The 25963-nt window shown below is 40.3% G+C and overlaps 2 protein-coding genes across 3 annotated transcripts; one reads left to right on the top strand and one right to left on the bottom strand.

Annotated features, from left to right (window-relative positions):
* The first annotated feature begins 2802 nt into the window (after positions 1–2802).
* Positions 2803–13162, top strand: nadk2 (NAD kinase 2, mitochondrial). Of its 2 annotated transcripts, none has more exons than XM_082539611.1 (12): positions 2803–3616; positions 3709–3797; positions 3884–3972; positions 4218–4299; positions 5625–5708; positions 6600–6739; positions 6896–6989; positions 7129–7272; positions 7926–7981; positions 10746–10799; positions 10880–11003; positions 11110–13162. In XM_082539611.1, exons 1-12 carry the CDS (start codon positions 3395–3397, stop codon positions 11246–11248), a joined length of 1317 nt encoding a protein of 438 aa, XP_082395737.1. In that variant the 5' UTR covers positions 2803–3394; the 3' UTR covers positions 11249–13162. The 2 variants fall into 2 exon arrangements, with proteins under 2 accessions (XP_082395737.1, XP_082395738.1); XM_082539612.1 differs by having other exon boundaries at positions 2804–3616; positions 7177–7272.
* Positions 13163–13386: 224 nt separating this feature from the next.
* On the bottom strand, positions 13387–19290 carry skp2 (S-phase kinase-associated protein 2, E3 ubiquitin protein ligase). Its single transcript, XM_082539613.1, has 10 exons — positions 19152–19290; positions 18335–18573; positions 18135–18246; positions 17547–17690; positions 17213–17347; positions 16803–16901; positions 16585–16712; positions 16278–16329; positions 16008–16115; positions 13387–15553 (listed from the first exon to the last, which is right to left on the bottom strand). The coding sequence occupies exons 1-10, from the start codon at positions 19163–19165 to the stop codon at positions 15334–15336; spliced, it is 1251 nt and encodes a 416-aa protein (XP_082395739.1). The 5' UTR covers positions 19166–19290; the 3' UTR covers positions 13387–15333.
* Between the last annotated feature and the right edge of the window lie 6673 nt (positions 19291–25963).

Raw genomic sequence — 25963 nt, 5'->3', positions numbered from 1 at the left:
AGCAAATCTCAGTTTCAACTGTGAAGGGAAGACTTCAAGCTTGACAGGACGAGTTGCAGCTAGAAAGCCATTGCTAAGACGTCAGAATAAGACAGATAAGCTTGCCTGGGCCATGTACCACCACCAGTGGACTTCTGAAGACTGAATCAAAATTTGAAATCTTCAGTTCATCACACAGGATCTTTGTACAGCATAGAGTAGGCGAAAGGATGGTTCCACAGTGTGTGGCGTCAAATGTCAAACATGGAGGTTTAATGTCTCTAAATCGATTCCATGATTTGTTTGTTTTTTTTACTCCAATTGCTTATTTGTACTATGCTTTCATTTCAGAGTGCAATGAGACAAACTGCATAATTTTCAATAAAAATTTGGAAATATTGGGGTGTTCTAAAACTTAAAACCCCAATATCAAATAATACCATGTTCTAGCTATAAAAAAATTAAATTAAAAAAGAGAATAATTATAGTCATTATTATCTACTTTTTAAGTCTGAATCTTATTATCTTAGTCTAAATTTGTTATAGTATTACAGAAATAATTGTTTTGTTATGGAGAATGTATACACTTTTACCTCGGTTACCTTTACTAATCAATTTGAGTTCATCTTCCAATGCTGACAGAAGACTAACTGCTTGGTGCCATTCTTGTGCTTCTGTAGACTGCAAGGAGAAGCAGAGTCCTCAAGTTTTTTACTTAGTGATTTCGAAATCATTTGTACTCTGGGGCTTGGGGGCTTCAGTCATGTGTAGCTGGTAGGGTGTAGATATGATATAATATGATGTTGCTGTCGATGAGTAGTTATATGCTTTATGTGTTTTTGTGCATTCAGGTTCATTTAAAGAATGATCGTAATAGATCATTAGAGTTAAAGGAACATCACATCGTGGACCCCACCCAGCAGGGTCATATCTTCTCTGAGCGTCGCATCATAATGGAGGTCCACAGTCCATTTATTATCCGGTCAGACTGACCTTTCATAGTGTATGAATTATTCTGATGCAATTCAAAATGTGCTACGCTGTTTCAGAACATCAAAATTATTCTCAAAATGATCAATAATATTTTTTTTCTTGATGTCGCAATCATACCCCTTCGTAGAGTGAGACAGGCGATCTATGTTGTCTGTGAACAATCAATGAACAGAGGGCTTGGCTTACTAGAACAACTGACATCACCTACAGTGCTGTTTTGAGATCCCCCACTCATATCTGGCATCAAGTGATCTCAATCTATAGACCAGATAAGATGCTTATCATTATACAAAATTATACAGAACAATTATACAAAAATTATACATTATACAAATGTGTAAAACAAAATTTTAGTCCACTCTCAAGATCCAATTGAATTCAATTCAGTTTTATTTTTTATAAAAAAATTAATGGTTTTTATCCTGTGAAAAGTGCTATATAAATAAATTGATTAGATTTGACTATTTATGCAGCAGCAAATCACAACAACTGTCACCTCAAGGTGCTTTATATTGTAAGGTAGACCCTGCAATAATACATACAGAGAAAAACCCAACAATCATATGACCCCGTATGAGCAAGCACTTTAGCAACAGTGGAAGGAAAAACTCCCTTTTAACAGGAAGAAACATCCGGAAGAACCAGGCTCAGGGAGGGGCGGCCATCTGCCGCAAACAGTTGGGGTGAGAGAAGGAAGCAGGACAAAATGCATGCAGTGGAAGACAGCCAGAGATTGATAACAAGTGTGATTCAGTACAGAGAGGTAACAAAGTGAGTGATAAAGGTGACTGACAAAGAAATACTCAGTGCATCATGGGAATCCCCCAGCAGCCTATTGCAGCATTACTAAGGGTAGCCCAAAGTTTTAAGCCTAATCTTAAAAGTAGAGATAGTGTCTGTGTCCCGAATCAAACTGGAAGCTGGTTCATAGAAGAGGGACCTGAAAACTGAAGGCTCTCCCTCCCATTCTACTTTTAAATACTCTAGGAACAAGAAGCCTGCAGTGTGACGGCGAAGTGCTCTAATGTGGTGATATGGTACTATAAGGTCATTAAGATAAGATGGGCCTAATTATTTAAGACCTTGTATGTGAGGAGCAGGATTTTGAATTAAATTCTGGATTTAACAGGGAGCTGAAGGGAAGCCAATACAGGAGAAATATGCTCTTTCTTTCCAGTCCCTGTCACTACTCTTGCTGTAGCATTTTGGGTCAACTCAAGGCTTTTCAGTGAGTTTTTAGGACCTCCTGATAATAATGAATTACACTAGTCCAGCCTAGAAGTAATAAATGCATAAATGATTTTTTTTTTTAGCGTCACTCTGATTCTAGAGATATTGTGCAAATGTAAGAAAGCAGTCAATCAATTTTTGGCAAATACAGGAAATCAGTTTTTGTCAGCCGATCACTTTTTGGCACAACACCCGGTCGTGCACGTCTTGATTTCTGCTTCAAGGCACTGCAGCGCGTCGCATGTGGGTGAGAGCCCCTCTCCCCTGTCTGTCTGACCGAAAAGTGTACGAAGACGGACAATTTTGGGGAACCATAAATCCTGCAGATTAAGCATTGACCATTGGTCATTTTCAGTACTCACAATTAATTGCCCAATCAAATTACTAAACATAATTACATATTGACATAATTAGAGAGAGATTATAGTCAAATAAATAGCTGCTTTGACAATGAGCCACTGCTGGTAGCTAGAGTGTGTGTCTGTTCTGTTTGGACTGATCATTCATGCTGGGGCGCTTACACCAAGAAATCCGTTTGTTTGTTTTTTGTCCCAGGGCAGACCCGCCTCCAGCTGGACCAAGGCCCTTCGACCAGCCAATGAGATGCTACGTTACGTACGCACGCACGCACGTACAGCCTGAGTACGTGCCCGGTTGCATGGTTTGTGCTTCCACTGTTTTCTATGTTGTCGCGTATTATTCACCTTCTTATGGGTGTTATCTCGTGTTTAAGGAGCTTCGGAGCGTAGCACGGCTTGACTGTGGCGTGCGACAACAGTTAGCCCAGTGAAAAAGATGTGATAGGCAGACAGGCTAACGACTTGTGAACAAGCTGCTAGCTACTTTTAGCTTGTTAAGCTCAGCTGGAAAAGTCCGGTTCTGCCAAATATGGTTAGAAGAATCACTAGTTAGCAGCAAGGTTACTGCTGTTCTTGGCGTTTTAGTGCTGTTCTGAGGAGATACTTTACTCGGACAGTTAAATCTTAACGTCTTCATCTTGCAACACGGAGCGAGCGTGGTGGTGACCGTCCTTGACAGCTGTGTGCGCGTGGATCTCACTTGACTGTGAAACATCTGTCGAGTACTGACAGGAGTCAGTATGTGCGCTCCCTAACAGCTGCACTACGCAGGACCCTGAGTAACTCTAACCGGACCTTTGTGAAGTTTTTGGTTGTAGGTTCATTTAATAAGGATGGCTCGCCGTTCGGTGCTGTGCCACGGGAGTCGAGCCATCAGCCTGCTGTATGGAAACACTCTTCGCCCCCTCCACGCTTCACTGTGCAGCGCATCACCACAACCGAAAGCTGGGTTCAAACCAGAAAAGGTAGCAGTGGTCACAAAGACTACGCGGTATGAGTTTGAACAGCAGCGGTATCGCTATGCAGGAGTTTCTGAAGAAGATCTAAAGCAGTTGGTAAGACTGCATTCATGTGACTACCACAAAGCAAACACGCCACTTTACATTCTACCCTTCACCCAGTGTTTTACTTAATCTGTGTTCTACAGCTTGCTATGAAGGGCTCCAGCTACAATGGCCTTCTGGAAAGACACAACATCCACACTAGCAACGTGGAGCACATTGTGAAGAGCCTGCAGTAAGATACCGTCCAACAGCAATGTTTCTTAGAGAAATGGGAAGTGCTTGCAGCTGGGACTCTCTTTGTATTCTGTTTGTTTTCAGGAGAGAAGGCATTACTGTACAAGTGGTAAAAAGAGGAGAATACAATGAAGATGTAGTGCGGTGGGCAGATACCATTATCTCTGCTGGAGGTAGGAATATTTTGTCATCCTAGGTATCATTTGTACAACAAAGCTGTCTGCTTGGGACAGTAATTCATTGTAAATGTAGAACATCAATAATATATGGCTTATATGGTCATTACCAGTATATATTCTGTTAATGTAATAACCACAGAATAAAAGGTTCTTCCTTGTCTTTCACTCTCTTTGTTCTTTAACAAAATCCAAGTTCAGTAACTGGAATTGTGTGGGGGTTTTTTGTTTTTGTTTATTAGGTGATGGAACAATGCTACTTGTGGCCAGTAAGGTTTTTAGCAAAGACAAACCAGTCGTTGGAGTTAACACAGACCCTGAAAGGTAAAGCACAGAACAGACCATTGTTGGATATGAATTGTATTGTTAAATTAAAGTGGACCTATTATGTTAGTGTACAACTCCATATTTTTGTTGTTGGGCTAGTTCTGCATAGAGCTGGGCAATGTAGACCAAATTATTATCACTATTAATGTTTTTTTTCTATATTAAACAATTTTGGTAATTATTGATATAGATGTAGGTACATGTTAGTATTCTAAGCTAGCTGTTTGTTTTAATACAAATTGAAAGTTGAAGAAAAAGTATTAATAACTAATAGGCTACAATTACCTGAAACATGGGGAAATTACTGGTTTACATGCATTAAAAAATACAATTAACTCAAATTAACTGGCAGTATAACACTGTGCTGTACTGTTTAACAGTGCAGGCATAAAAAAATGTAAATAGAATGTAAATGTAAATAGAAATAGAAACTAATGTATTGTATCTGAATAATTGCACCTGTACCTCCAATTAATAAGACTAGCCTGTTCACAGTTTGAAGTTTAATAGACATTCTTTTGCATATTTTTGAAAGTAATAAAAGAGGTGTGTCATTTTACTGAACTTGTCAGGACCTGTCGGCGCTGTGTCTTTTTTAACCTGTCCATCTGCGCTCAGTCTAAATGGAGGAAACGACTTCTGCACTTTTGCCTTTTTGCGACCTGTATTATCTCTTCCTGAGCAGCTGGCTTTTTGGTATTACTTGTTGGGTATTATAGCCACGTTAACCTGTTGAACCCCATTGCCCCTGGTACCAGGGTTGAGAGGGAGAACATCTATTGGCCCGATAAGCCATGTGTATTGATTGAATTTATCATTGTCATCAACATTTTTAAAATAGCGTGATCGTTTTGTCCTCCAGCACTAGTGCTGCATGGTCTGGAGACGATCTTTATCGTTATGCTGGACCTTCATCCGCCCCTTTAGTTCATCCTCTGTCTTACATGTATTGGGGCTCTTCACTGTCGCAGAGCCAGAAGAAGGGAAAACTGTCTGAAAATGAGTATTTAGAACAGCCATGAATTTTTTAGCTCGCAATAATTATTTGCAAGTACACTGACTTCATTCTTTGAAATTTTGGCCACATCCACTGTTGGAACAGTGTATATATACACAACAGAAAGTAAATGTAAAGCATAGTAAGCCCACAATAATAAAGACTGTGTGTTTTATTGAAAAACTCAATAAGTCATTAATGTAAATTTCTCAGTGCAGTGGTGTGTAAGTATTTAAATAAGTTGAATTTTTCGTGGGATTAAGCCAGCCGATTGCTGGTTAACATTTCCAGGTGAGTATATTGAAGTTTTGTCTTTCTACTGAAGGTCAGAAGGTCATCTGTGCCTGCCTGTGCGATACACTCGTGCCTTCCCAGAGGCACTGGAGAAGCTGTGCCGTGGTGAGTTCAGGTGTGTATTTTTATCTACAAATGCTGACTGCTCTCACGCCTTCCTCAATGTTAGCAGCTTTTTCTGGCTCAGTAGTGACAATCTACAGTTATGGTCCATAAGTATTTGGACAGGGGCTGAATTTTTGCAGTTTTGCCTCTGTGCACAACCACAGTTGCTTTTAAATCAGGTAACTTACCAATGGAAATGGGGGAATGTGTATGAAATGAGTGTAGTTAAACAGTTAATGCAATACCTTTTGTTAAAGTGTAAAGTACCTTGAGTTAAAGTGAAAACTCTGCACTTTAATAACATGTTTGATTTAAAATGTACTGTGGTTCTGCGAGGTAAAAATGCAAAATTGTATCATTGTGTCTGTATTGAAGGCCCTGACAACTGCATTATGTTATTAACTAATACCAGTGGATTATTTTATGTTCAAAGTTGTACAGAAAATAGTCCATAACTCTTTGCTGCTGGCTACAGCGTACTGAACACCATGGAGTTGTTGACATGTCATTAGCTTAGAGTTCAGGAGTTTAAATCTGTATGTCTGGGGAAAAGTCACATGATGTCTAACACCCCAAAGCTGTGTCGTCAAACTCAGTCGGATATCCTAAATCCATTTACACTGTCCTGCTACTAGAGTTCACTGCTGCCCACTGTCAAGAGTTTTGGTAAAAGTGTCCAGTAAAAATGAATATGGTGATATTTGGGATGCTGTCTTAGTGTCACCGTTTTATTTCCTCAGATTCTGTAGTTATGTTTCAAAGTAGACCTCCTCTTCTCATAAAAGTGGTTTAAAGAGGATTCGGAGACAAATATAGAAAATGGAGAAATGGCGCAGACACAAGGCTAACGCCTCTTGAGACTGCAGATCTCGTCCCCTTACATTTCCCTGGCTGTCTTCAGGTGGCTGTGGCGTCAGAGGATCCGTCTGCACTTAGAGGGAACAGGAATAAATCCCAATCCAGTGGACCTCCACGAACAGCAGCTCAGCCTGGAGCAGCACAACCAAGCTCACCGCTTCACCTCCATGGACAACTTAAACAGTACGACCCACTCAGCATGCTTGTCTGATCCAGTCTCTTTTCTCCAGTGTCACTCAATCCTGAGTTTGTGCAAACATGGCGTGAGATTGGAGTTATATTGATGTTTTCTTGATTTCTTTCCCTGCGTCCTTTTCCCAATTCAATTACTCTTTCTAGGGACAGGAACACTACATGAGACCTTCCACAAGCCTAGCCTTCTCCCTGTTAGAAGCTTAAATGAAATCTTCATTGGAGAATCTCTGTCTTCCAGGTACCTTAATCACGGAAACAGATTCTTACTCCCATCTAAGCATGTTTGCATATTGTAATTTTCATAAATCCTCAGTCCCTTCACTGGCATGCTGCATGCTTTTCCAGCACTCATCAGGAAAAATCTCTGTCCACCACAGGGTGAAGTTAAAATCCTTCAAACCCCATGTTAACCTCTTGCTCCATAGGGCTTCCTACTACGAGATCTCCGTGGATGATGGCCCATGGGAAAAACAAAAGAGTTCTGGACTGAACATATGCACAGGAACAGGATCCAAAGCCTGGTACACAAAACAACTTTAAATGTTTAAAAAAGTAGTTCCTAATCACCTTCCTGCACCAGGAATAGCTCTTCCTGCACCATTTAAAGCTTTGATGCTTGAGTCAGGTGCAAATGAACCTCATAGGTTCATAGTCTCTTCACATAAGTGAGCAAATTCTTACTGGACTGTAAAAAGTGTGATGTGATGGGAAAAGTTTCAAGTCACTGGAAAAACCTAGGTTGTAACATCTGTATGAGCACAGCTGCACAGTAATAATAGCCAGTGGGCCTTTATCACGTTGTGTGGATCAACCAAACTTAAGTAAATTTCTCTTAGTTGGCTCCAAACACTTGATTCATTTTTGGTTGGTCCATGAAGAGCTTTTAATATTCAGATTAATATTATTAAACTTCACCTAACATTGAAAGGAGATGCAGGCAAGACTTAAACACACACAGATAGATATAAAATTTATATTGGCCCAGCTGTGATTTACTACTAAAAATGCTGATTCTTTACTTAGACATTGTTTTATTTTTGTCACGTTTTATTTTTCCTATAAATTATGAAAGCCATTGATGTAAAGCATGATATTGCCTTACAAATAAGAATGAAAAGAATCGTGTCTTTACACTTGTCAGCTCCCTCACAAGCTTCTCTCTTGTGCTCCACAGGTCATACAACATCAATAAACTTGCTGAACAAGCAGTGGAAGAAGTTCTAAAAATTGGTACGTACTGTACATGTGCAAATTTTGAGGTGCAAGACCCGCAGATATAGGGATGGGTATTGATAAGATTTTCACGATTCCGATTCCCCTTTCGATTCTGTTTAACGATTCGATTCTTTATCGATTCTTTTTAAAAAGGAAAACACTAAGGTCGATTAGCTTAGAACTTTGTTTTTTATCTTCTCTTTGAACAAGATAGAAATTTAGGAGTAACATGGCCTTACAAACCCAACAGTGAGATCTTAAGAGATCCAGCCTATGGTTCTTCAATGTGGTGTCACAAGGTCCCTGGGGAAAAAATTGTAAATGTAAAATAATAAAATAAATATTCTTCTGTAGCAATAACAAAGTATAACATAAATTATTCTGTAGCAATTACACAAGAATATCCAGTAATGTCCCTGCCTACAATTAAATACATTCACTTACCGAAAATCGGGGCATCTGCTGTGGCAAATGGGTGCAAGCCTTTTACCACAAACTTAGTCACTGCTCGGTGACATTCGTCTATCCTGGCCTGAAAGGAGACGCTACCGGTAGACTGCAGCGAGAACTGCCAGCATCTGAGCCAGACTCTCTGTCTCTCTCATCATGGTCACCTAAATGCACAGTAATGGCAGGTTTTGTAATAAGGCAGAACGCGCTAACATAATATGCACTGTTAGTTGATTATTTACCTGCCGCATTAACGGGAGAGGACGTGCAAACGTTACCGCTGCTGCTGGGTTGAGATTCACGAGTCAAGCGGCATTAAAAACATGACATTCATTTAAGGTTATCATGTGTTTTGTGAGCAAATGCTTTTGCATATTCGTAGTGTTTCCTCCCTTAAATGAAATATCTACTTTGCAAGTATTGCAAGTTGCCCTGTTGTCATCCGTTCTTGTAAAGTATAATCAAACTTTTGAGCGTCTGAGCTGCTTAGGCGCCATGTTTCCTGCCAGGTAAATGACGCTCCGCAACGTGGTGACGTCATTCGGGGCGACTGGAATCGATAAGGGAATCGTTTGCAAAAATGGCAAACAGTTCCAAGGAATTGAAACAGTGGGAACTGGTTCTTAACAAGAACCGGTTTTCGATACCCATCCCTACGCAGATATCATCATAACTTTGCAGAGTAGCAGGCAGAGACTTGCAAGATGTGTCTGTCTTAATGTTCCTTATCAGCAAATGCAGCAAAATAGTAACACCTAAACTCTCAAGAAGAATGAGTAGTTCCATTTGCCTGGTTGTCAATCTAAACAATTTGTGTATATTTGAAAAAGAAAAAGACCACTTTCTTTATTTGCCCGATGCAGCCGCTCTCTTACTCACTGTCAACCACTCGGTCTGAAGCCCTTCACCTCCTCAATTCAGCTATGGTTTCCCCACTGCTCTGACACACCCCAAAATTCACTGTGATGAATAAAACTGTAATGATATATTGATGATTTTTTAAAATTTATTTATCACAAACTGATTAAATATGAAGTTCAGATTTTATCTATTTATTTAGAGTTATATGATTTTTGTTTTTTAATGACCCCTTGGCAGTTCTGCTGCTAAAGCCACCCTTCCCTTTAACCATCTTTTTCTGAATAGTTGACCCTTGTAAGCAGGAGCTTTAAACAGCAGGTGGGTGTAACATTACCCAGAGCTGTGTGCCTGAGGTAAACATACTGCACATTCTAGTGTCAAACAGATCCATACATACTAAATTGTCTGGAGTTTTTAGGGCTAAAGCACATACACTTACCTCATAACTTAAAGCTGTGGACAGGGGTAACACTGAGTATCCACCCAAGGTTATTATTATTGTTAACTAAGATAAAAACTAAAACTAAAAATGGAAAATAAAAACTAGACTGACGCTAAAACCAACTGAAATGATGTTGTTAAAGGAAAGAGCCTCAGTTTTAGTATGTGTTAGTCTGGTAAAGATTCTATTGGTACTTGCCTGCCTACAAGAAATGTTGCCTCTGACTCTCCACTTCATAGAATAATAATTTAAAAGACACTGAAACAAATAAAACTAAACATTCCACTCTGGAGCTGACTGAAACTAAATTCAATTAAAAGCAATAAAATATGAAAATGAAAAACTCTAATAACTCTGGTGTCCACCACTGGAACAGCATTCATGACAGAAAATAAGGGGAGGTACAAAAGGTCCACTTTCCACCAGCATGTGGATTAAGAGGGGAGAAAAAGAATAAAACCTGGTATTATTTTATTAGTAATCCTGAGGACCTTTCACTTAAACCAGCGTTCCCCAACCTTTTTTGCGCCGCGGACCAGTTTATGCCCGACAATATTTTCACGGACCGGCCTTTAAGGTGTCGCGGATAAATACAACAAAATAAAACTAGTACCAGTACCGAAAAAAGAAGATTTATTCATAACACACGTGAAAAGACCCAGGAAAACTGAGTTAACGATAAAAGCGATAACAAAACAACGCTGAAAACCGATAAAAACCCTGAAAACCATACATTTCACACCTGAGCCGCAACTCTCGCGGCCCGGTACCAAACGACTCACGGACCGGCCCGGGGGTTAGGGACCGCTGACTTAAACTGTAACACACCCAGTAAGGTTAATGCTAAACTTCCCAAATTTTCAAAACAAAAGTTAACAAACTGCAGTGATCCCACTTACCTGGAATCCAAAATGTATTAGATAATATTTGGCCTCTATTGTACTGTTCTGGAACTGTAGATTGTAACTGGTCCTTGCATGCATAAAACCCAATTTGTTTCCTAAATGCCTTTTTATTTTCTTCCAGGGAAATCCCAGTCAGGTCTGGATATCCCCCTTAACCAAGAATTAATTGAAAAAGGTGAGCTCCTATTTCTCTTGTCATTATTGTTGTGTAGTTTTATAGCCTTTTTTATCTTGCTCTTGCACCTGTGTGATCAGTTACAGAGGAATACAACAAGTCTCTGGTGTTCAGCCCAGATGACAGCCGTTTGTTCTACAGCGTCAGGGAGCCCATCGTGAACAGGGTCTTCTCCAGCAGTCGACAGAGAGGCTTTGCCACAAAGTCAGTGGTGATCACCAGTCTCAGGCAGAGCACAACGTCGATGAGTCTGTGCTGTAACTGAAGCCTTTGATCGTTTTGGTTTTTTTTCCTTCTTTTCTGCCTTCAGGTTGTGTGTCCGCTCCCGCTGTTGGGATGCTTGCATGGTGGTGGATGGTGGGACTTCCTTTGAATTCAACGATGGTGCTATCGCTACAATCAGCATGAGCGAGGAGGACCAGCTCCGGACTGTTGTGTTAGAAAACTGAGACAAGTCTGAATATCTCTCAAGCTAACAGTGTTCACAAGTGGATGTGTTCAAAGGGAAGTATTTGTCCTTTGCTTTTGTTTTATTATACATATTTTACAAACAAAACCCATTTACACTTTCTTTTCATTTTTAATATTTGTGTCAATATTCCAAGCTACAAAGATGATCCCTTATTTAGATACAGTTTCTGATTATATTTACGGTATATCAGCACAAGCCCTAAAGTGAGCAGTGAAACTAAGGCCAAGATGAAAGAATGTAAAAACTCTTTGTAGACCTGAAGTCTTTTGGAAACGTCAGACATAAAAGCTACACTGATCCAGCAAACTGTTTGTGAATATTGCCCCACACTGAAACAGGACAAAGATTTTCAGTAGGTTTCACACTACTGAGTGAGCTTTAAGAATATGGGCAAAGTTATTCAGAGTTATTGTTGTCAACAAATCCAAATTACTCTGCCTCAAGTTTATAATTTATTGCTGAATACACAAAAAACCTTTAAACAGAACATGGCTGCAGATTTCTAAGGAGTTCAAACTTCTGATATTGATACATCAGGTGATTCTTTTTATACATGCATTACGATTAGGACAGTGTCACACTTTGACTTCCTGATTATCACCACTGATAGCATAACTTGAGCTGATTATAATAAGATGCTTGACTCATGTGAGGAGCTTTCTGGGAAATTGAAGATGAAGTAAAAGTGCAAGAACGTGGGGAGAGTGTAACCATAAATGTACAATAACACAATTGTTATTGAATGTTATTGAAATACTAATGACAATTGGTATTTGTTTTTAATTTTTGCTTTTTACCATGTTACATCTCCAGTCTCTCTCTATATATATATATATATTATGTAGGCTAAAAGGAATCATTATTTTCAAACTGATTAGTAACTTACTGGCACAACCGTCTGGCTCTGTGATGCGTTCCTGTTACATGTGATGCGCAGTGCTAAGAGGACTGTGGAAGCAAAGCCCCCTGCTGGTCAAACTGTGACAGGGTTTTTAAACACCCCACCAAAACAAAAGTTTTTTAACACTCGACATATGTACTGATGGCACAACTAGCATGGAGTTCTTTTCTGTTCCTACAGACCACTCAAAGCACTCCATTTTAAATATATATCTATATATAACTGGATATGTTAAGTTATTATCAGCCAATACTATAAGCTAGCCAGCTGTCTTCAGTGGTGGATTAATCCACATTTCTTACTCATCCTACTATCTACTATCCTATAAATTGAGGGGGAAATAATCTACAGGATGTCTTGATGGTATTGAAAGAACATTCACTAATGCAAGTTTGTGGCCAACTGTGGGATATGCTACATCTGGCTTTGGTACAGTATTTGTTACCAGGAGACATTCTCTGTTGGTTTCAGGGCCTCGTTAACACTAGAGAAAAATCTAGATTCATCAGTCCTGTCCAAGCATATATTCAATTCCGCTGTAAGTTTTATAATTGTAAATGTATGCAGAGGACTTGAAGCACAGCGGCTTGCTGAGTAAAGATATTTTTGGAATATAGTGTCTATTTTTCCTAGCTGTCTGAGCCACACAGAACGGTAAGTTTTAGAGGAAAAAAAAAATGTAGTGCAGCAAAGAGAACTCCATGTTTAAAGGGTTGGGGTTTTTTTCTCTGGTAGAGTTAAAGGGGCTGTTTCTTGACACCTAAGACAGGAAACAGTCTTGTCTGTGGTGGGCATGGCTAAAGTTATAGGTGAAGTTATTTTTAACCCAACAAATCTCTTGACTTGGAGCGTTCTTGCAAAAACCATGTTCTGTTTGAAAAGTTATCTGCAAAGTGTAACATGCACCATGCCAAAGGCAAGTTTCCCTATGGAAACACACTCTACTGGAATGTTGTGTTTTGGAACTCGATAAAGTGATTTGAACTACAAGTGCTTCTGTGTGCTGCTTTTGTTCCCCCCCCCCCCCCCCATTAAGCTCATCTTATTACCTTCCTGTCTTCATTGTATCAAGCAGGTTGTTTTTCGTTGTGACTTTAACAGGAAATTTATCATTTTTAATAATTAACAATTTGGAGGCTGAAATAATGGTCCAAATTGTGGGAGGAGTCATCCTTAATTTAAAAAAAAAAAAAAAAAAAAAAAAAAAAAAAAAACCCAATCAGATTTGAGAAGTTGTCTGCTGGAAGAAATGCTAAAAACTATCCGTCTGCAGCAGCCTCCCTTGTCCTTGATACATTTGGTTATGCTCAGTGCATTTAATCATCTGCACAGTGTACCATTTTAGTCAGTCTGCTGTAACTGCACAAGAAAATCATCTGTCAGCACTGCAAGTATGTCACAGTTCATGCCATGCCCACAAATGTACACTGTAGACTTTTATTTATGTAGCGCTAAAACACAGCAACAGTCGCCTAAAGGCGCTTTATACTGTAAAGACCCTACAATATTACGGAGAAAACTGAAAACCCCAACGGTGGTTCCTTTCCCACTTTGACAGTGGGAAAGGAAAACTCCCTTTTAACAGGAAGAATCCTTTGACACTGTTTGGGGAGAGGCAGCAATTTGCTGAAACTGGTTGGGCTGAGGGAAAGTAAACCGAACCAGAGAGCAGAGTGGTTCGTAAGCACAGAGAGAGGGAAAGAAGAAATACTCAGTGCATCATGGGAAACAGCCGAGGCCTATTTGTTACTCATCCGAGTAACTTCTTCAGTCTCAGCTGAGTGCAGGTTTCCCCAACCTTATAAACTGCACATGTACTGTTGTAAATGTACCGTTTATATGGTTGGGGAAACCTGCAGTCAGTTGAGACTGAAGAAGTTACTCGGATGAGTGAGAAAACATTTCTCACATTGAAAACACGATCCAGATGAACAGAATGAACCTTTTGGGATCTCTAATAGGTCTTTTATGATTTTTCAGGGTTTTCAATTTATTCACATCTCTTCACTCCTGTCGGTTCATACAAGTAGCAATCGAATCCAAGTTTAGTACAAGAAATCTAAAATATCTGCTTACTTCTTCACTGTCCAAATACTTTTAAGCCTTAAAACTGGACAATGTATAACAACTCATTTCTCTACAGGAAAAGCAATAGTTTTTAAAACTTAAATCAAACTTAACATTTGAACATCATTATTGATCTAATAATCCACTGATGCTGCAGAGGCAAACATTACATAAACATGTGGCACAAACTGTACATTTCCTTATCTTAAGTTTCCTTAAGTTAAATAAATCCCACAGAAAAATTCAATAGCTTTTAGTTTAAAGTGGTTTATGAGAAAGGACGCGGAGGTGAAAATAAGTCATTCACATGTTCCCCTAGAGTTAAAGCTGACACGAGGGCAAACACAGCCACACTATTGAGCTACTTGGATTACTCCAAGCAACACAGATTATTTGGAAGTCCATAAAAGGTAGTCTCTTTAGCAACAATGTGTTGAGACAGATCCACATATATCAGTTGTCATTAAAACTGGTTCAATTAAAATCAAATGTTCTCTCATTCTTACAGCTGACACACACAAAACACTTTTACTGTTAAATATGTCGACAGCTGGAGGTAAGGATGCAACTGATAAATGTTGGATTACAAGTTAAAATTATTTGGACGATAGTCAATATTTGACTTTTCTAAAATAGAAGAGGCCGTTTTAAAATCATTAAGCTTATCAAAAGATCTGTGATCATTTAGGCAGCACAGTAAATGCCTCCTTAACATACCTTCATTATGCATTTACTGATTTCCAGATATTAGTGAGCAAAACTGATACGAGTATTTAGCCAATTAAATCACTTTACCCCCTTTTAAACCATGCTCAATACATTTTTTTAAATGAATTAACACATTATTAGAACCTAAAACAATGTAACGTTTCACTTCACAACCCTGACATTTCTTCACAAGCTTGCGTGCTCTGCATTTAAGAGCACACAAATGTGCAAGCAAGGCTAGAAAGCATATTCTTTAGCAGCAAACACTGAAACATTGTTCCATTACTGCACACCAGGTCAGACCCGAATGCATTGGAATTTTGCAGGACAAAACTCTCTGCGTTACAAACTAACTGGACTAAAGAAATAAGGAGGAGCCATGGTTGTTACAGTCCAAACCGCAGTCGACACTTCTTGTTCCACATGGTGCGGTCGCTGGTGAATCCAACAAACCTGCTGGCCGGTGTGGGCCGGGCGATGCTTGAAAAAGGTCTGGAGTTGATGCTCACATGAGGCATCTCCCTCTTCAGAGAGGGCAGCTGGCTATCTTGCACCAGCCCAAACACATCCAGCTGGCTCAGCACAGGGAACATTATACCCACGTCACTGCAATCACACCAGCTAAAGTATTAATCGTGATTTTCAGCTATTCAAATATGATTCTATATTCTTTTTAGAAAACTATAAATTAAATTTAACAGATTTTCCCCGTTTAGGCCCCAAATAAAATCTAGACCAGCATTTAGTTTTCAGTATTCACTCATGCAAACAAGTCCCAAATATAGAGCTCGAGGTTAGAGCAGAGTTTTTGTACTAATAAAATCAAACTGTAAATGAACACCACACCTAGCACTAGTTACCAAACAGACTAGTGCTGTAATCATCATCCGTGTACTTTACTAGTAACTTAGACAGTGCGTTTCCATCTGAATAATAATCACAAACAAACATCTACATACCTGTGGCAAAAAAATAAATAAATAAGCTAGAAGATCCGATCAGATGGGACACACTAACTAGCAGTGACATGGATGGAGGTGGGAGGCAGACAAAAACTTACGTGAGAGCAGCAAGGTGAATGTGATAACAGCGGCTCAGGGACAGATGCAGCAGGTGCTTGAGTTGACTGAGGACAGGTAAGCAGTCAGCTGTCAGCAGAGTGCTATCACTGCGACACAGAAACAGATTTTAAGCTGCAGTCATCTGTGGCCACAGTAAAGACATTTTTCCATCCATGACAATTTAATTTGCAATAGCAAATAAAACGAGACAACTTAAAGAAAAACCCCACAGTTAAATACCAAACATAGAACAATGACTAAACTTTTACCTCAAATCTAGAGTTTTAATCTGGCGGCATTTTTCCACCAACACCTTCACATCTAAAAATGAGAAATAACACAGACACACGTCAGAATGATGCAACTCAAACAATCTTTAAGATCTAGATCGATCTATATATAGTTTTCACAAACTACAGTAATTTCACTTCAGCACCCTCAGTGTTACCCTTCAAGCTGTCAAGTGAATCAAATTACTGTATCATTATGCAGCTTGTTCTGTGTTACATCATTCAGGACAAACCAGCTGTGTTTGTTAGTGTTGAAATCAGTGACTTGAAGATCTCCACCACTCACCATTTAGGGTGAGGCTCTCTCTGTAACCGCTGAGGTTGAGATGTGTAACACTGGAACTCAGATTATCAACCACGCTCTTTATGTGATTATTATCAAAGGTGCACCATGATAAGTTCAGCTGTTTTATACTGAAACACAAAATAATTGCATTAGTAAATCTGAGGCAGAGGAGAAACTTAAACTGTGGTTACAAAGTAAATAAGGACTGAGCAGCTGACCGGGAACAGGATTTAAGCATCCTAGTGAGCACAGGAGCAGAGAAGGCAGAGCAGCCGCTGAGGTTGAGCTCCTGTAGGCGGGTGTTCTTTGCCAGACAGCTGAGTAAAAGAGATTAACAAACACACAGTACAAATTTAAGGCTCAAACACATTCAGAAAATGCATTTACTGAGAGGAATTTAGTGTTTTGCCAGTTTACAATCAACAGTCACAGCACGACTTTTCCATCTCTGATGAGGCTCTACTACAAACAGCATCACTGACTTTTCAGACAAAGGCATGTTTCCCTGGACATCTGAAGTCAGGAAAAGCTCAGACATATTTTTGATAAGAGAAAAGCAGCTGCAAAGACCCTGGGAATCAGTGACATCCCTGCTGCTCTAATCAGTAGCAAATGGTTCAGATCTCACCTGATGATGGTGTCAGAGAGCTGCAGACCCTCCAGGCTCAGACATTCTAGCAGTCTGCAGCGACAGATGATGTCTTCCAGAGCCAACGTTGGTATGATTGAGCTTGACAGATCCATCTGAACCACCTGCAAAGAGCTGTATAATGGAAAAGAAAGAAAAGAGCATTTTTCTACTTAAGTGCCACAGAACTTAATACTTAGAGCTCTTTGGTGTGAAGGAAAATTAAATAGTTAGACATTAGATAGTTTTCATTAGATTTTCGCAGGCAAGGAAAACTCAGTAAGTCTTCCACTGAAGAAGAAAATCAGGACAGACCACGATAAATGTGACTAACCCTCTGCCTGTTAAGTGCAACTCTTCCACAAAGGAGCGAGGGCAGCGCAGTCTGCGGATGCCAGTCCTCAGCACCTGCTGCAGAGCCAGAGCCGTGTGGGTCATCCCCTCTAGATCCACACTGTGCCACAGAGACTCGTCAAACCTGTGATGAATGCACAAGCAAAGAGGTGTCATGGAGGCAAACCCCTACAGCAGCCTGCAGTAAATAACCTGCACACAGCAACCCGTTCTGTTAAATGTTAATGTGGGTTTCATTGTGTGTGTCATTGAGAATATCAAGCAGCACAAACTCGTTTGTCTACCAGTTTGTCAGAATTTAATACTTTCGAATGTGATGGTGTGCAAGTAGCTGTGACAGCTGTTTAATGGATGAACTAGGAGTAATCCTTTAATGAGGAATCCACAGGGCCACGGATTTCCATATTTTTGAATACTGTGATAAGCGTCACGAGATGTGAGAAAGAACCAGAGGCGTGGTTTGAAGTATGCAAACTCAATCTTTAGGATCCGCCCTGCACTTAAAAAAAAAAAAATTAAGCGGGAAGAAGCAGGGCCAGAGATTTTGTTAATGATCATTATGACTCACGCCAAACGTTGCCAGCGCTTGCAAACTACAGATATTCTGACGAGGTCCTGCAGAGGAAGGCAGAAGAAAATCCTAAGAACAACCTCGTCTGGTAGTTGATCCCATGAAATGTCTGCAGAGGGAAAGAGAAAGGGAAAAAGGTTAAGTTGATCACAGGTGAAAGCCCTCATCTTAAACATCAGAAAAGCATCTGCTCCTACTTGGTGAGGAGTCTTTCCTCCTTGATCTCCTGCTAAGAACAAATTGATTGCTGTCATTCTCCTTCCCCTTGCTGAAGAGCCGCTGTTGCTTGCGCGGTGGTGTGAACTGCAGGATGAAATCTGTTGGGGTGCACTCAGTGTCCAGGCCCTCGCTAAGAATGCCTCTGGACTTGCTTTTCCTGGGCTGAGTCAGCATGGAGTCCTGCAGACTAAGGCAGGGACGATCCTGCAGTGGGACACTGTTGGAAGCAGAGGTTAATCAGACATGTGGGCATCGTTAAACAAGGCTTCATCATTACACAGACACCCCACAGAAAGGCTACTTAGCGGCCTAGCTTCCTCTAAAGAACCCCTCCGTGCCCGCCATATTGATGTAGCTACCAGCGGAGTGACCGCGCAAACTGACTGCAAAACCAAACGACAGACACCGTCTCCTGTCTTTCAGTACAGACACATGCAGGTGGTCCAGGGCGTCCACTACTGCCCTGCGGTTAGCTTACAGCGTGTACCCCGGGAAGAAAAGAGCCGCTGACAGGCGTGGAGGGAAAGCGCTGGGGAGAAAGCGCGCTATCGGTACAGTTTTACACTAACGACGCTGACAGTCTACCGAACACACAATTTCGCATAAAAACCGCCTTGTTCACACCACTTTAGAAATGGAAAGCACAGTTTTGAGTCGGGACAGTTAAACAGCACCAAGCTAGCCTTGGGATGGCGGCTCGTTCTCACATGTGCAACACATCTGACAGATAACTTATGCACCGCTATACCTCAAATATGTTTAGTAACAGAAAGTAAGAACCACTGAGGACGATACCTGTCGCCTGGCATTTCCTTTAACTCGAACCAAGTACGATCCTACACGAAAAGTGCAAGACTGCTTGGATTGCAGCCCTCCAACCGAGACTTTAAATTCGCCGCCAACACCGGGGCGCCCTCTTATAGTTACGTCACGGACGTGCCTGCACGTAGATCGCGATACGTCATACGCATTAGTGCTTTCGCCAGGTGGCAGTTTTTTGAGTTATGTTATGTTATGTGCCATATCATTGGCTTTAGAACGGGTGGTAGACAGATTTTCAGAAGTAATAATAGTGATTCATTGTCAGCATTGTTAAGCGTTGAAAAATCGTAGATTTTGTGTGTGAAAAAGCAAAAATATAGTAATAATGTGGACTCCCGCTCATATAGGTATTGTGGGTAATGAAAGATCAGATAGGTTGGCCAAAGAAGCTATTAAAAAGTAGATATTGAAATGCAGATACCGTTGTCGAATTCTGAAGGGAAACGTTTGGAAAGAAATTAAGAATTTATGGGAAATGGCGTGGGATAATGAAGTAAAAGGGAGACATTTATATAAAGTACAAAACCGTTCACGTTACAAGAAATAGAGGAATAAGTAGGCAGGAGGAGGTAATTCTAATTATAAGTAGAATAAGACGAGGTCATTGTTTTCTAAATGACACTCTTTTTAGGAAAGGGAAACATCTTACTGATTTGTGTAATCAGTGTAATGCACTTGTGTTACCAATTGGGTCAAAAGACGTATGAAGTAAGATTAGGGATGTGTGCGTCGAGTCGACTAATTGCGCTATTGTCACTAGTTGGTACCAAACTTACTAGTTGTTGTGTCCTAAATGTTATGCAGCCATTTGCCACCAGACGGTTGTTGAGAAACACCATATATAAGTTAATATAGCCCTGATCTTTTTTGCTGACCCTATTAGAATGAGACTGCAGATACAAATGGCAGAAAATAGCTTTTTCCTAAAGGGGGCTTTCCCTTAGTGACAGGGTGAGGGGTTCAGAATAGAGCCACTATTCTTCCACACCAATCATCAGTGTCCAACCTAACAACCCTCAGGTCAGTGGCCCAGCGTTTTACTGCCCATGTGTGTTTTATTTTATTTTATTTTTGCTCGTAAAAAAGCTTTTATTTTTATATTTTAAATATTAATGCAATTTATATTATTTCACTTTCAATCTGAAACATTTTATGAAAGCCTTGAAATTAATATGGTCTAGTGTCTTGATGCATGCTCAATCATCCAGATAAGTAAATCTCCAGAAGTTGATTCTGTTCATCTGGACGTAGGGTTAACTTAGTCTGATACTATGTTTAAATTATACAGCTTGATCATGGCTGACAGCAGCTGCCCGATTTTACATGGAAGCAAACAGGGGTGATAGTCAAGAGGGGCATGATGTACACTAGACCATGTTTCCAAAAGTTGATCTTCATCTGGATGTTGCATGTTCAGTGGGAGAAACGTTTCGTCACTCATCCAAGTGACTTCTTCAGTCTCAGCTGACTGCAGGTTTCCCCAATCTTGTAAACAGTACATTTGCATAATGACTGAAACCAGCCCACTGAAGGAACAATGGGCTGGGATAACAGTTCATCTGCATATCTTAATACAACTTTTTGAGACTTCCTGGAGATTTCTCTCTGTGTAAAACAGATGTTGGTTGGTGGAGCAGCTATACAAAGTTTGCTTATCATGTCAGAGTTTTGTTGATCAGGTGCGTAGATGAAGGACTCCAGCAGCTTTTCCGTAAAGCTCTACCCGAGCTCACCACGATGTGCAAACTGACTCCGGCTCCGCATTAAACTGTGCCAGCGTCATCAACACTGCTACTGTTGTGTTATCAGTTTTTCTCTTCAAAACTGGGGGCTGTGTGGGCTTAATGTTGTCACAGTTTTTATTCACATACCGTTTAGGAGCAGTATTACAGAGCCGTGCATTAAACGGAGCATTGAGGCAAAGGATTTGTGTCGAGAAGTTTTTATAATCGAATTATTCGAAATATTCAATGAATCATTGCGGCCAGTGCAAACAAAAATCACCATCCCTCTGAGTGCTGAATTCACACAAATAAATCCAAATTTTCATTTAAATTGTGGGCTGAGATGCATTGCAGCAGTATGTGTGCGCCTTCCTGTGGCTGTTCTCCTGATGAGACCATGCATGTGTCACGTTTCCACATCCTCCAGGTTGCAATCTGCCCTCTATCTATCTCCCCTTTTTCTATCTCTTTCTCTCGGCTATCTCTGTAAATAAGTGCACATATGGCTGGAACTAACCACTGTTTTTCAGGAGTAAGCATGGTCCAGAGAGCTCACAGGACCTGTTCTCTAACCTGCAATCAGTGATAGTACCTAAGCCCAGTCTTCTACACCACCTGTTCCTAGATTTTTGATCTACAACCGTGGTATTGCTGCTCAGGCAATTTATGATTCAGCAATTTAATTTACTTGCTTGTTTGTTTTCTTTTAATGGCCAGATGAGCAGTGCTTACCTCTCATTCTTCGTTGTGAATCCTGTTTGGTGTGCCAGCTAGAAGCCCATCCCGAATGTCTGCCTAATCTACTCTGTCACACGCTCTTCAGAAATATTTTGGATTTTCTCTAAACCATACAGGCTCAAATATATACACACGTCTCCCACTAATCCCCTTCTTCCGGCTTCTCCCTTTAGGGGTCGCCACAACATGTCATTTGCCTCCATTTCAGTGTGTTCCACACACACATTTCAACCTATTTAGAGTTATTTATCCATCTAACAGTGTCTCAGAGGCTGTCTGTGATTTTGAGTATGGATATATAAGTATGGGAAGCACAAATATTTATAGTTTGGAAAAAATGATGTAATTCCACCTCAGGTCATATGTGCGTAAGCTGCTATTTATAACTCTTGACCTTTCTCCCTCGTTCTCACACATACACGCAGTTGTGCACAAAGGTAACAGTCCCAGACCCTGACAATGACTAACAGGAGGGACAAGGTGTGTCAGATTTTCAAAATATAACTTTCTTATTGGAAGATTAGTATGCTTTAAAAATGTGAAATGTTCAAAATAAAAGCCCTCAGTTACAAAAAACAAATCTGTGTGATTTTTTTTTGATACAAGATAAGTACGTTTTTAAAATAATGTAATTTTGTAGCCCTAAGTCACAGCAGACAATACATTGGATGAAGTTTGAGCAGCAGCAACTATCCCTAACTATTATGCAACAAATTACATAGTCTTGTGAGCATGGTTCCACACTCTGCGAGTGGAACATATCTTTGTTTGGTTAATAATTTTGATGCATACTTAACAATATTCCAACCTGACAGGTTTTTCTAAGTAATTGTTTCTCACCAAAACCTTGTCCTGATTCAGAAAGTAACATCCAACTGCAGCAACTTTCTTCATATAATGAAATTCCTGAAGCTAGAATAGTGGTTCCATTTCAATTGTCTTCACATGTGCTCCCCACACATAGCATTTTAATTTAAATTATCACTGTTATCTAAGTGATACAATTGTATAACTATATTTGCATGTTCCCTCAGATTGATATCTTTCTATGTGTTTGATCCCTGTCAGAAGACAGAGTCAGAAGTTGCAGGTAAAGAGCAGATGTCTAGCTAAACAAATTAAGACACATGTAGCAGATCTGAGTTGTCAAGATCTGCTGCAGCAGATGGTGAGAAGTGGAGAGTGAGAACACAAATGCAGACAATGGAAGCAGGGAGTAGCTTTAACAAAAGACAAGCTGCTTATTCAGGCTGATTGACAAACACAAAATAAGAAATCCAACTAAACACTTGGGACATAGAGACACAGGTAGGTTAACAGACGCTCCAACAAAGGAAGACAGAAAAATACGCAAGGGAGAATGAGACAAGGGAAACAAAACTGGACATCATGCACATGAGACAAGGATTAACAAAATAAAACAGGAGGTTTCACAAACTTGACACTAGGATGGGGATAAGCAAACAGGAAGAGAGGAACATAGGAAAAGGTAAGGGAGACGAAACACAGAGTCAGACAGGGACACAGAAGGAGATCCATAACATAGAGACAAAATACTAAGGACATGATAGAAAGGGAAATGCTAAACAACCTAAAATAAACCATAATCCGTCGAGATAAAACATAATCAAAGCCAGAAACAAAGAAAACTAAACTAGGAAATATAATCAAGATCAAAACAACAATAAACAAACACAGAACAGAACTATGACAGTTTAGACTTGGGCCTAAAATATATTCATCTGTGTTATAAAAACATCTTGCACAGACCTGCTAAGCCTAAAGGCAAGGGGTTTTTTAAGCTAAAAATGAGAACAGCACATTTATCAATCTACTTACATGAGATTTATGGGAGGTGAAAAAATGGCTGGATTTCATTTGTCTCTTTAGTCATTAATCATAATATGCATTAAAATGCTCAAGGCAAGATGTAAATATATGATATAGAAATTACTGTGATGCAATTTTTCCTTCTACTTTTTTTTTTTTTTTTTTTTTGGCTGCTGCCTTTCAGGGTCACCACAGCGGGTCATCTGCCTCAAAATTACCGTGTCTCTATAATCCTCCCTTTTCACATCAGCCCTCTGCATGTCCTCCTTCACTACATCTATGAATCTTCTCTGTGATTTTCCTATTTTACTCCTTCATGCCTGTTAACAGTATATCCATTGTCCCTGCTCGGGATGCCCAAACCACCCCAGCCTTGCCTCTCTGACCTTGTCTCCTAAATGCTGAGCTGCGATCAGTGTTGGGACTAACGCGTTATTAAGTAACGCGTTACAGTAACTACGTTATTATTGTGGTAACGAGCACGGTAACTAGTTATTATGCCAAAATCAGGAACGCGTTAGTCGTTACTGGGATTTAGATAGGGTCGTTACTCGTTACTTCGTGTGGTGGCTATCGCGGAGCTTCCACAGATTCAGTAACATTAGTGGTGGAGGCAGCGGGTGGATGAAGGAAAGGGGACGCAGAAGGAAAAGAGACCCGAGGCGGCCGCCGGTCCAAGTGTGAACTGAACTTCAGGTAAGAAGTTATGACCTGCAGTCTCTCTGGGTCAGATATGAACCAAGTTTAGGTGGAGTTTATTTTCGTTATTCTGACTTTTTCCGTACTGCGTGCTAGCTAGCATGACGGAGTTTCTATACAGCTGGGTGGGTGCTATGATGTTAATGATGTTTAACTTTATTTTGTTCATAAGTTATTAGAGTTGCCAACCGTTTGGTATTCAGAGAAAATATTACGCGTTTCTTATTGAAGTGAAAAGGAACAGTTTGTCCCGTAATTCAGCTACAACGAAAAAGGCACAAAGCTGCAGTTATTCTGTGTTTACGCTGCACAGCTGCCTCTTCTTCTCTCATCCTCTCACCCTCTCTCTCTCCTGTTTCTACTTCAATCATGAAACTGATCAATGATCAGCTGATCGGCTCTCTTGTTTATTTATCGCTCACTTTGCGCCAGAAAGAGGAAACCAGCGGATGTCGCGCTAAACAACAGCAGCACGTTTAAGCTTGATCAGCTGTTGTTAGAATTTATTTAATATTAATTTCTAGTATCAGCTGATGTTTGCTGGAGCCACAGCTGTAAACCTGCTGGTGAGGATGTCGGTTTGGATATGTGGTGAGAGGGAAACATGAAGATGAAACCAGGAGATGTCCTTACTGGATCATCAGAGCTGAACAGGTGATGGAGAAACAGGTTTACCTTTTAGGTGACATGAATGAGTTGAAGGGAAGTTATGAACTGTTTCTGAGAGACAAATAACACCAGGATCCTTTTTTAGGTAGCTGACAGCTGGTAACTGTGCAGGGGCGGGTCTAGCAAAGTGTTGCCAGGGGGCCAGGTAGGGCATTAACAGGGAAAGGGGGGCACAAAGAAATACTTTTTTCTTATTCTCATTTCAAATGTCTAGCTTTTAAAAAAATAATTATCTGAATCTTACAACAAACGATTGATAGATTGATGCATATATACCATCAGAACAGTGTACATCACTGTCACAACAGTGTTTATTATCATTCAAAGGCTTTATGATTTTTCCTATAATGGCGGGCCGGTCTCTAGTCAAAATGTCCGGGCCAATTTTCTGTCCCAGTCCAGCTCTGTGTGCAGCTCATCTGCAGTCTGGTGTTGCCTACATCTTCCTATTCAGAAGGCAGAATTTCTGAGTTCTGAGTACAATCGAAAGCACCACAACTGCAGTTTTTGTGTTGGATGTAAAAGGCGCACATGGCGCTGTGACGTAGGCTAGAATCATGGCAGCAGTCAATGACGGTCCAGGCGTGGGATTTCTCTCGTGGAAATATGCACATTATCTTTTCCTTTCTATTGGTAGGTGGCACAGTGCACTTGTGGCAAGTAAGCAAGCTAGAAGACTGCAAAGTTATGGAAGCAACACATTAACAAGAGAATTCTGAGTAAAACCAAAGTTACTTTCCCTAGTAACTCGTTACTTTGAAAGTAACGAGTAACTTGAGTTACTTTTGAGAGAAGTAACTAGTAATGTAACTAAGTTACTATTTTAAAGTAACTTACCCAACACTGGCTGCGATGTACTCAGTTCTATTCTGTCAGTTCTCATCAGTCACCATCAAAATCTTAGCATTTTCAACTTTGCAACCTCCAGTTCTGCTTCCTGGTCACTGCCATCGTCCAAACCATATGCCATAACAGGTCTTACTATCATCTTGGAAATCTTCCCTTTCGCTCTTGCTGCTATCCTCCTGTCAAACCCCTCTCCACCCACTCCACACTGTCGCCATGCTCCTCTTCCTCTCTCTTATGCACTCTCTGTTGCTTTGGAGATTTGACCATGGATATTTA

Source organism: Aulonocara stuartgranti, assembly GCF_965226115.1.
Source record: "Aulonocara stuartgranti genome assembly, chromosome: 7".
Taxonomy (NCBI): domain Eukaryota; kingdom Metazoa; phylum Chordata; class Actinopteri; order Cichliformes; family Cichlidae; genus Aulonocara; species Aulonocara stuartgranti.
This window is presented reverse-complemented; position numbering and strand designations above follow the sequence as displayed.

Excerpts from the sequence above, each read along its gene's own strand:
- nadk2 (XM_082539611.1), top strand. The coding sequence starts at position 3,395 with ATGGCTCGCCGTTCGGTGCTGTGCCACGGGAGTCGAGCCATCAGCCTG. Across the intron at positions 7,273-7,925 it reads GGAACAGGATCCAAAGCCTG|GTCATACAACATCAATAAAC; the intron begins GTACACAAAACA and ends TGTGCTCCACAG. Across the intron at positions 7,982-10,745 it reads GGAAGAAGTTCTAAAAATTG|GGAAATCCCAGTCAGGTCTG; the intron begins GTACGTACTGTA and ends ATTTTCTTCCAG.
- skp2 (XM_082539613.1), bottom strand. Across the intron at positions 16,116-16,277 it reads ATTAAAACTCTAGATTTGAG|TGATAGCACTCTGCTGACAG; the intron begins GTAAAAGTTTAG and ends TCTGTGTCGCAG. Across the intron at positions 15,554-16,007 it reads ATTCACCTTGCTGCTCTCAC|TGACGTGGGTATAATGTTCC; the intron begins GTAAGTTTTTGT and ends GTGTGATTGCAG.